Here is an 11,642-nt window from a genome sequence, read left to right as displayed (position 1 = left end):
AACTTTATATAGCCAACTAATGTGAATTATTTGGCAAAAAAAAAAAAAAAACCACCACCCTAAACATGAATACACAAGTCAATGTGTGTGAATACACAAGTTGCATTTATAAGTTATAACACATTTCCAATTTAGAAATACAATCAAACCATCAACCTTATATATGTGAGGCAATTAATATGAACAAGCTAAGTTGGCAAAAAAATCAACCACCATATGTATTTGAATACACAAATTGTATTCACAATAAGTCTCCAATATAAATATGTAATCAAGCCATTAATCATATGTATGTGACACACAAGTTTCAACTTCTTGCATTAACAATTAAAAAAAAAAAAAATCAGCTTGATCTTTTTTTCATTTGACCATACATGTTCACACTCTTCCAAAATCAAATTTCGACCACTTGTATGAAGTCATAATTTGATCATCCTGTATCTAAATTGATTTTTTTTATTTTTTTTACAATCTCCAATTTATCAAATACAAAAAGAAGACACAAAAGATTAATATAAATTTTGTATAACTAAAAAAAAAAGACCAAAGAACTTGGTTTGCAAAAATATAGAAATACACATAGTTGAGGTTGATTTTTGGTGGAAAATGGTGTCGTACTTCTGCAGCACACAAATTAGACCCTTTCTCCCTAAACAGTAAACACATTCTTATCTACTTATAGTTTTGCAATCGTCTGGGATGGTGAAGAAAATGGTTGGGATTCATTGATTTTCTTGCAACCATTGTTTCCAATACACCATCATGTTTTTTCCATTGTCTCTTGCACATTGTGCTAACCTAAGAAACCAAGCTATTCATGCAAAAGCCCAAAGGTTGAATAATGTTGAATCACCGTTGAGGAAAGAGGTTGTGTTTTCCATGCTCTTTTCCATTTTTTTTTTTTTGGTTTTACATGCTTGAGTTGAGAAAAAGTAGAGCAATTTTCAAAAGGGTCATGAACCATAGGTGGATTTTTGGCATCATGGAAATGGTTGGATGAAATAATAAGAAATTGGAAGATTTCAATTACAACATTGCTTTTGCATATTCTTTGCAGTCTTATGCTACTTTTCCCATAACCAATTTTGAATTTAATTTTGATGCTTTACACGTGCATTTAATTATGTAATGTTATATCAATAAAAATAATTATCTTTTCACATTAACCATGTGAATGGTCATCCAAAAGAACAAATGTAATTGCACAACTTCTAAAACACTTTACACTATTAATACATTAAAATTAAACTCAACCAATTTTACCCCGTTAGCTATTCTACCTTTTCTGGATTGGCCTAAACGGTTATTTCAAATAGGCTTAAACATCCATGTCACGTTGATGCAAATTTAGGAAAAGTTTAGGAAGCCAGCAACTTTGTTTTGTTAAATTCTGTCCAGCATATAACCAACAAAGAAAAGTAAGTCATTGAATGAAATTCCACACAAATCTTACACCATTAAAACCATCATTGATGACTATTTGATGGCTACAAATCACAAAAATTGCTGGCCCCTATATGGAGAGACTATGTCATTTGAGCTATTACTCATTGGCAGAAGACATGAATTGTTGCTAATAAAGTAATAAATTAATAATATAGCAATTATGTTAGAGAGGTTTCATTTTTGAGTAGTTGGAGGGATCCAAATTGGTTTTCTTTAGCAGTTTCCATTCCTATAAGGTTATTATACATTTCATGTTTGTTAAGCAGCTTGCATTTTTTCTGAATATTCCACCATTTTCTTATATTTCATTGAGTATGATATGCAAAATTATTGAGTTATTTTTTATTAAAAAAAGGTTAATCGTTATGATATAGCCTGTTCTAACTGTTTATTTTACCAAAATAAATTACTTTTATTAACTAATAAAAGATATACATATTTTTTTATTTTTCCAAATAAACAAAATTTCAAAAATGTATTTTCAGCCTTTTCTTTTTTTAAATTATACATAAAATTTGATCAAATCATTTTTTGAAAAAACTGAAAAGAATACACCCTTAAAGTGATTGTCATTAAAATCATATGGTTACCTAAAAAATCATATAAATGAAGAGATGTAATTAATTACTAACAAACATTATAAAACAAGTAATAATAAAACCAACCACTATTTGAAAATCTGAAACAGCCATGACACATAATCTAGCATAATCATATTTCACAATTTTGAGGCAAACATGGCACAGAAATCAATGGCCTAACACTCTGAATCCTCTCTCACTTGTGGGGTGAGTGTGGTGACCCCATTGCCCTTATTTCCATGTTGAAGCTACAGGACATTTTGGCATCAGGCAGTAATAAAAAGAAGCAAATGAATACAGTGCCTATTAATACTTACTAACTTGCCAGCATATAAAGACACATGACACTGATCCATGTCCAGCTAAGAAAGAAAGAGAGAAAAAGAATCAAATCAGTGCATTATTGCTGTTCACACATTATGCACTGCTTCTTCTATCTCTCTACTAAAGCCATTAAGAGCCTTTATCTACCCCACAATGCACAGTGGACCCTCTACACTACAACCCTCATTTACTACACTGCAATATTGTGTAAGTGTGTCTGTGCAACCAAACAAAAGTACAAGAAATTTGGTTAATGCACCTTTCCAATTTTTTATACTAAGGTACTTGAATCAAACACATCATCTTTGCAAGCTAGTACTAACTACTAAGATTGAAAACAAAAATAATTAGAATTCTTATACACATTTTTTTTTTTGGTTTTTGATTTAATATACATGATATATGAATCATATGATGGTCAATTTGATGATAATTTCCAAAAGGGTCACTGAATCACTCACTATTTTGGGAGATTACCTCTCCAAACTTGAGGAAAAGTTGTGCATCAGAGGTACTCATTGAAGGGCAATTAACCAAGTGTGGTGTCTTGAGGTTTGCATATTCATCAATGTAGCATGATGCTGGAACTTTTGCACATGGTAGTGAAGGTGGTGGAAGAGTTCCTTCTTGTTGTTTTGATGAAATGGTGGTGGCGTCCGCGGTGGTGGACGGCATGAGGCTGCCAAGGACACGTGTCACTTCATGCATCGTTGGCCGATCCGATGGTTGCCGCTTTGTGCATAATAGAGCAAGCTGATAGACCTTCTTCACTGCTCCAAGGTCATTGCATGTGGCAGTGATGTCTGGATCAACAGTTTCCATCACTGCATTGTTTGCTGTCTTGGACAAAATCTACACAGTAGAGAACCATTATCCATGTAAAAATCAATTTGGAATTTCGAAAGATGCTGTACAAACAAAATAACAGAGTTGTATTATTTGTTCATATCATGTGTGAATTGACATCTCTCACAGTACAAATGCACACATCATTTTCCAAAATAAGCAACAACCTTTTAACCTAATAAGGAGAATAGTGTATCATTACCAACAACCATAAGTGGTGACTTATTTTATTTTTACCTATGATCTGTTCCACACATTATTGTGAATCATTAAGTAAATAAGGATTACCCACCAACAACAGCAATTGATAATTTACCACATGAATCAATCAGACATCATTTGTATAAATCATGTTTAGGTTATACTTTAAGCATAAATCACAAACAACTAGGTGGTTCAAGTCTAAGTGAAAACTTGAAGTTGGTAGAGAAAGTATACATAACATTCTAAAATGTTGGAAATGAAGGAACACACTAGAACATGCAAGCAACATTATGCATTTATAAAAATGGCCTATAAATTAGATAGCAAATAGAAAACTCACCAGATGATGGAGGTTGGATTCATTGTCAACAGCTTTCCTTCCAGTTAGCAACTCAAGTAACACAATACCATAGCTATACACATCGGATTTCTCGGTGAGCCGGGAGGTTCTAGCATACTCAGGGTCTATGTAGCCAATTGTGCCCATTATGTAAGTTGAAGTATGTGACTTTGAGGGGCAAAGAACTTTGGCTATGCCAAAATCAGTGAGATGGGGCTCAAAGTCTCCATCCAGCAAAATGTTTGATGATTTCACATCCCTGTGGATGATCCGAGGACTACAATCGTGATGCAGATAGGCGAGCCCTTGTGCTGCTCCAAGCGCTATCTTCAGACGCATATCCCAGTCGAGCTTCTTCTTCTTGCTAGCTCCTGAAAAAAACATAAACATAACAAAGTAAGAAAAAAAGCACATACAGCATGAACCAAAGAATTTGTTATCAGATTACCATGAAGAAGATCCCATAGACTGCCATTTTCCATGTAGTCATAAAACAGAAGGTGCCCGTATGGGGATAAAGAGTATCCTTGGAGACTAACAAGATTCCGGTGCTTAATGCTTCCGACAGTCTCGAGTTCGGTCTCAAATTCTTTCAAGCATTGTGGATAGTGAGAATAGAGCCTCTTAATAGCCACTGGCTTGCAATTTTTGAGAACACATTTGTAAACTGTGCTTGATGCACCATATCCAATAATGTACTTCTCGCTCAGGTTTTCAGTCATCCTCATGATATCCTCGTACACATGAAGCGCCATATTCATATGAAGAATCACTAGTTTCGGAGGAGAGAAACTAACTGCCAATTAAGCTCATGTGTCAGTGGTGGAATGATAAAAACACTATCACTATACATTAATCATCACAAACACTCCTAAAATGAGCCATGCCAATTTACAACTAAGATGAAATTTTGATCATCTACTCAACTAAGATGAATTTACCTGGTTTGTCGAGTGATCCATCCGGAAAAGGAGATGGATTGTATGGCCGGCATGCTGCGAGCAATATCATAAGGAGGATTACAAGGCCACCAAGAGCAATTCCTAGAATAGCTGCCTTAGATAATGTTGCTGCATGATGAATAACATTTATTAGCTTATTTCTCATGTTTTTCACATGATTAACAGCTACCAAACAAACATAGAAATAAGATCAATGATATTATACTAAAGCCACAATCTATCACAAACAACTCGAAATCTCAAAACACTACTAACCAAGGTACAATAATCAAAGAATATCTTCTGAGCAGACCCTAAAGAATTACATTTCCTGTTAGGTAGTTGTTCTTACCTCGCTCCGTAGGGTGATTAACATGACAAGGTGAATTCAACCAATTGCCACAAAGATCAGGGTTTCCAATGAAACTGTCAAAGGAAGTTTGTATCAATGAGGGGGAAAAATCATGATGGTTACCACATTGACTACACAAGAATCAAGTGTAAATGATCATTACCTGTCAGGAGGGAACCTTGAAAAGTTATTGCTTGTGGGAATAACACCAACTAGTTTGTTGTACGATACATTACTACAAGATTCAACATATTCAGCTTGTTAGTTAAAATAAAAGTGATGTTGTCCAATCCCTGCAACTATGCTACCAAATTATATAAAAAAAATTAAAAATACAAACTTACAGCAGCGAGAGACTAAGGCAATTTACAAGCGACGACACATCCCCGGATAATTTGTTGTTTTGTAGCCTCCTATATAACATTTTCAAAAAATAAAATTAAAAATGCTAACAGAGATAATCATTGATAACCATTTAACACTCCAAGAGTCTAAGATCATCAACGAAAGTTTGTGTTCTAATACTGATAACAAGTTATTAATTTCCAGCAACTGAACTTACAATGACACCATGTTCTGAAGCTGGCTAAGTTCTTGAGGAATCAAGCCAGAGAGTTGATTATTTGACAAATCACTGCAAGAAAGAAGGACAAAAACCAATTAGCAAACAGAAAAAAAAAGGGAAGTAAACAAAGGAGAAAACAGATTTCATAAGAGGGAAAAAAAAGAAAAAAAAGAAAAATGACTTGCATGTCCATAACACTTCTAAGATTAGCGAATTCTGCTGGAATAAATCCTGTTATATGATTTCTGCTCAGGTTCCTACAAAAATCAAATAATAGCCGTGAGTAAAAGAGAAACTGCCAGATTCGAAAAACAATAAATAACAAGAAACTTGCCACAGTACTCACAGCTTTAGAAGATGTTCCAAGTCACCGAGGGAAGAAGGAATGGAGCCAATTATATTATTATTTGAAATATCCCTAAGAAGGAATCCGAAACTATTCATCAGTATGAACCCGAGAGATTTACATTTTACATAAGTAGATACATTAAATGATTCATACTTACAATGTATCCAAATTACCAATCCGTGATAGCTCGATTGGAATAGGCCCTTGAAGATTGTTGGAAGAAAGGTTTCTAATGGATAGTGATTACAATTTCATGAAACAAGGACTAATTAAGCAAAGTTCAAATGTAATACTTGACAAGTTGTTAATAAACTTCAGTTGAATCCTACATAATAGAATTGTAAATAGGTTCTAGCTATCACTTACAGATAAGTCATGCTCTCCAAGCTCTTCAGTGCCCCGGGAATTGTTCCAGTCAACTTGTTCCCATGCACATTGCTAGTAGAAGAGAATAGGAATCTCTGTTACCTTAATGTACAAGAAAAATCATAGTAACAAAGTAGAGGTACAAGGTTTATTTCTTACAGGCTGTTAAGGCTTTTACATGAACCAAGGTTATCGGGAATCGGCCCCTCTAGATTGTTGTTGGCAACATTTCTGTGAAACCATTGGTGACCCATCAAGTTAGGATAAATTAAAAAAATGGAAGAAAAACCATCGAATTGAAGCTTCGAAGTAATGGTGCTTACAAGTCAAACAAATCAGTAAGCTTTCCAAGTTCGGGTGGGATGCGCCCACTTAAATGGTTATCATTCAGTTCCCTACAAAAGATGGTTGACCATTAAACATTATTTAAAAACTTGCATTCACTCTTGGAACAGTGAGTTCAACAAAGTGCCTCTAGAACAGACATCTTTGTTTGAAGCAAAAAGAAACTACAACATAATGTAGCTGAAGAAATAAGGATCTTACAAATAGTGAAGCTTTGTCATGTTCCCTAGCTCCGGGGGGATGAAGCCTGTGAGCTTGTTTCCATGCAAATACCTAGAAACATTTCAGCAATGATGTCAAAACACATACTGAGTCTAAAATTAAATACATACAAGATGAAAACTAATTGCTTATACTTACAATTTTTCTGTGTATGTCAGGTTTCCTAAGATAGGAGGGATTGATCCACTTAACATGTTACAACTCAGATCTCTGGATAAAATGTAAGAAATTAATATGATGGACAAAGAAGAAAACATTAATTAAGAAACTTCATAGTGTTTGTTTCAAACACTACAAGCTAACAATGCTTACAAGACGGCGAGTGCTTGCATGAGACCGATCACCGACGGAATATGGCCGGAGAGTTTATTCCCTTGAAGTGACCTGCCAAACTCAAACAAATCCATCAAGCAATTTCTAGTTTTCTAACCTATTTTTGACCCTACAACCAAACACCTTAATGAAATATAGCTATAAAAAGAAACATCATGCAACACCTACAAGGTAGCTACTTGAAGAAATCCAATGTTGAATGGTATCTCTCCAGTGATTTTGTTGTAGGATATGTCCCTGACATCAAAAGAAGTTACATTAAAATTGTATAGAGACAATAAAAATACAAAACATTCTCTGGAAATCAGCTATAAAACTGGACTACATACAAGACTTGGAATGAAGTACAGTTTCCTATGCTTTCAGGAATGCTTCCTGTCAAGCTATTGTTTCTAACATCACTGCAAACCCCGCAAGAAAATTGATCAGTTCGACTCGATTTATGTTCATATTACCAAATTGGAATGAAAGAGAGTGATATGGAGATACTTACAAATACCACAATCCAGTTAATTGGCACATGTCTGGTGATAGTGAACCAACCAAATTGTTACCTCGCAAGCCGCTGAAGATCGAAAAACAAACAAAGCAAACAATGTTATTGATAAGATCAGAAATAAATATGTCAAGAAATGATAGATTATACTTGTTGCATGTATTGAATACTACTTACAGATACTGCAAAACTTCATTCCAGTATATAAGTCTTGGTATTTCGCCACTTAGATTATTCTGTGCCAGGTCTCTAGAGAAATATATTCAAAGAGGTTGAGAATCATGGAAGCTAAAACTATAATTATTTGGATGAGAATGAGAGAAACAAAAGAAAGGAATAAAATAACTCACAGAATCTTCAAGTTAGGAATCTGAGACAAAGTTGAAGGGATTGGACCAATCAACTGGTTATTCTTCAAAACCCTAAGACACCATTAAAAAACAACAAGAATTGTTATCATCAAATCTCTGTTGGGGTAACAGAATGACAGAAAAATGCACAACAAAACTCACAAATTTTCCAGTTGTTTCAACTTTGATATTGAAAATGGTATATCTCCTCTGATCTCATTGAATGAGAGGTCCCTGAACATGCATAAAAAAAGAATTCCAAGTTCCAAGTCATTAAGCTGTTCTTAGATTATGAATTGGATTCATGAATTCACTTTCTTCTGAGTGAGTTTGAAGACATACAAGCTTTGTAAAGATGAACAGTCACCAATCTCATCTGGTATCTGCCCTGATAATCTGTTTTCTTTGAGGTCACTGTACCAAAAAAAAAAAACCACAATCACACCATTGTAGCAGCAAGGACAAACAAAAAGCACAAAATGCCACAAACAACTATAACTAAATTTAATTCTTTGATGAACACTTCTGTTTGCAACATAATCTTTCAAAAGTAATTTTGTTAATTCAAAGTGTAAAGAAAGTACATGGTGACCAAGCTCTTAAGGTTCCCTATTGCTGGAGACATTTCACCATCAAGATTCAGTCCTGAAAGATTTCTGCATTAAAAAAAAAAAATAAGGAAAAATAAAGCATATGAACACAATGTGGTAAGAGTAATTTTTTAGTTTAATAATAACTCACAGTGCAACAACATTGAAGGTGACATTATCACAAGTTATCCCTCTCCAGACACAATAATCTGAAGAAGGTGAATCTGTCCAGTCATATAGAACATTATCCACATCCCTAAATGACTTCTTTATCTCCAACAATGTTGCTCCTACCATTCAAAGTAAACATTATTCAAAAGCATTAAACTTGTTTGTAAGAACAATAGTTAGGAGCTTCAATATTCAAAGGAAACAGAGTTCTTCTTCCAAATTACATGTTCATATGCAACAAAGCACTCATTTTCCATGCTAACAATGTGGAAATTGACATCCATATAATAATAAAAATGAGGGGGTTAAAAAAACACAAGATCCCCAAGAAAGAATAAATTAATAATCAAGTCAAAATCAGTGAGAAAAAAAGGTGCTGACTTTAATTAAAAAATTGGACCAAATGATATTTGGATGGAGAACCCAAAACATAAAAAATAAAATAAAAATAAATAATTCTGAGTCTTTTTCTCAATACCCTTTACTAAGAAAAGAGAGAAAAACATAGCAAGTACTTGGCTTTTCTAGCAATGCCCTCCATGAAAGAGAAGTTTCAAGTTTAAACATTGATGTTATGTTCTCTCACACTCAAAAGATATCTTAGCTAATCCAAACACATGAAGAAAAATGGGAAAGAAAAAGAACAAAAGACAACTTAAACACTCACCATCATCTGAATCCACAGTGTTGCCATAACCACAATTGAGAAGAAAAGCAGCAACAACAAGAACCACCCCAAATCTAAATGCCATAGAACCTTCCATTGACTTAAACCTTCACACACACACCTCACAAAAGGAGAGAAGAAAAGAAGAGCCAATGAAGAAGCTCTCTCTTTTCCTTCAACTAGGAACCATAAACTAGAAGAAGAAGAAGAAGAAGAAGAGGAATCTTAATATACTATAGTGTGTTATATTATGGTGCAATGTTTGTGGCACTTGTAAGTAAGTAGTAGTGGCACTTGTTCTGTGACAACACAGCATTTGAAAAATGAAAGTGGTTAAAAGGGTAAGGTTGAGTTATGCCTGTGACAATTCTTCTGTGTATTCCCCAACCCTTTTAGCCATTTATGTGAAGAATATTAATTGGATTTTGCCTTGTTCTGATTTTTCAAAATATGTAACAGAAACTGAATGAATTCACATCACAAACACAACACAAGCTTTTAGCCTTTGTGTTCCATCACATCCTTTCTGGCAAACCAACACAAGTGTAAGAAAGATGCAGCACAAAGAAGAGAAAAACAAAATTAAAAAAAAAATATATGAGTGAGTGAGATAAGAGAGAGAAGAAGAAGAAGAAGAAAAAGAGAAGGGGAAAATTATTTCACAGATAAAGTTAAAAACTATCTGCAACCACTTCTGCTATCAAACCTGCAACTTCTGCAAACACCACACTACTTGTACTCTCTCTCTCTCTCTTTCACTCTCTCTCTCTCTCTCTAAAATCTCTAATAACACTTCCATTATTAATATATTTTTTAATGTGAGAAACTGTATATGGTTTGATGGTGTGACATTCATTCAATTTCTAGCCATACCCCCTCTACATAGTAGTAGTAAATAGGACTGTGCTCTATAAATCTAAATCTATATCTATGTCTATATCTATATGCTATTATTAATGGTGCTGGGCTAAGTTATGATGCTTTTGCTATTCTTGCATACTTGCATGCCATTCATGTAACTTCTTTCATTTCATAACAATTTTGTTATTAGAAATTCGGTTAATGGAATGCATTTCAACTTAAATTTTATAAAATAGTCTCAAGTGTCAAGAGAGTTTTGTAAAAAAACATTTTTTTTTTATCTAAAAGACAGGATTAATAGTTGGTTCTTGACAAAATATAAAAAGAAAGAAAATAAAAAGTAATGCAAATCCATTTGAGGTGACAAGGACGTCTCTTTCTTTCTCTTTCTCTCTCTTTCCCTTTCACACTCTCTCTCTTATATCATATCACTTTCTCAACATTGCCATCGGATGGCTTCATGTTTATGAATCTTGATTTATTTATAAACATCACTTAAAACTAATTTTGGTTGGTGGACTCATCCGACTAAATAAGTGTCGGGAGTTTGAATTTTGTCTTGTGTATAGTAATATATTATTTAACGATAAACTCTTAAATAAAGTTTAAATTTGTGACAATTAATCATTGATTTATCGGACTGAAAAATATCGTGGCGGCAAAAAAATGTATACAGATCCACTTACTAATTAAGTTTTAAATCTTAATTTTCTAATTAAGAATTCAAATACTATTTATTTTGAATAATTTTTTATTACTTAAAAGTTGACAAATAAATCCACATTTTTCTTAATTCTCATGTGCTAAATTAATTTTAAAAGATAAAGTGTATTAATAGTTTCTATAAATTATTAGGTTAAATGCTTTTCCTATTATCGTTTTTTATTTAAAAATCATGTTAGTATAGATAAAAACTAAAGAGTAATTAGGATGGATATTTAGGAAGAAAATGCCAATATCGTAATTATAGGGGATTTTAATTTTTTTTTTTAATTAGGAGTGAGATTCGAATTCGAAATATCTAAGTAAAGATAGAGAGACTATTCTATTTAAATTATAGTTCGTTGGTCTTAAATTACTTTCTTTTTTTCCCCAAAGATAAGAAAATTTGAACTCGCAACCTCTAAGTGAATATGAAAAAATTATGCCATTTGAGTTATAGCTGATTGACCTTAAATTACTTTCTTGCTTAGAAAAGTTGGAAAATAAATCATTTGACATCAATGTATTCCATGCATTCTTTTTGCTCTAGAAATAAATAATACAAGAGTAAAGTATCATTTTTGTTCCTAA

At 33.3% G+C, this 11,642-nt stretch overlaps 1 protein-coding gene across 1 annotated transcript; it reads right to left on the bottom strand.

Moving 5' to 3' along the window:
- Positions 1-2,596: 2,596 nt before the first annotated feature.
- On the bottom strand, positions 2,597-10,639 carry LOC112755885 (LRR receptor-like serine/threonine-protein kinase ERECTA). The gene is made up of 27 exons (XM_025804210.3): positions 9,489-10,639; positions 8,802-8,940; positions 8,645-8,716; positions 8,403-8,474; positions 8,223-8,294; positions 8,061-8,132; positions 7,888-7,959; positions 7,708-7,779; positions 7,544-7,615; positions 7,383-7,451; positions 7,194-7,265; positions 7,020-7,091; positions 6,861-6,932; positions 6,638-6,709; positions 6,474-6,545; positions 6,315-6,386; positions 6,106-6,177; positions 5,946-6,017; positions 5,785-5,856; positions 5,597-5,668; positions 5,379-5,447; positions 5,198-5,269; positions 5,035-5,108; positions 4,683-4,811; positions 4,190-4,537; positions 3,742-4,112; positions 2,597-3,203 (listed from the first exon to the last, which is right to left on the bottom strand). The coding sequence occupies exons 1-27, from the start codon at positions 9,583-9,585 to the stop codon at positions 2,805-2,807; spliced, it is 2,991 nt and encodes a 996-aa protein (XP_025659995.1). The 5' UTR covers positions 9,586-10,639; the 3' UTR covers positions 2,597-2,804.
- Between the last annotated feature and the right edge of the window lie 1,003 nt (positions 10,640-11,642).

The sequence above is a fragment of the Arachis hypogaea genome, chromosome 6, assembly GCF_003086295.3.
Source record: "Arachis hypogaea cultivar Tifrunner chromosome 6, arahy.Tifrunner.gnm2.J5K5, whole genome shotgun sequence".
NCBI lineage: Eukaryota > Viridiplantae > Streptophyta > Magnoliopsida > Fabales > Fabaceae > Arachis > Arachis hypogaea.
Note: the sequence above shows the minus strand (reverse complement) of the source record. Positions and strands in the feature narration are given on the sequence as shown.

Coding starts and splice junctions, on each gene's coding strand:
- LOC112755885 (XM_025804210.3), bottom strand. CDS start 9,585: ATGGAAGGTTCTATGGCATTTAGATTTGGGGTGGTTCTTGTTGTTGCT. Junction 7,780..7,887: donor AATGAAGTTTTGCAGTATCT/GTAAGTAGTATT, acceptor TTCGATCTTCAG/CGGCTTGCGAGGTAACAATT. Junction 7,266..7,382: donor TTTCTTCAAGTAGCTACCTT/GTAGGTGTTGCA, acceptor TGAGTTTGGCAG/GTCACTTCAAGGGAATAAAC.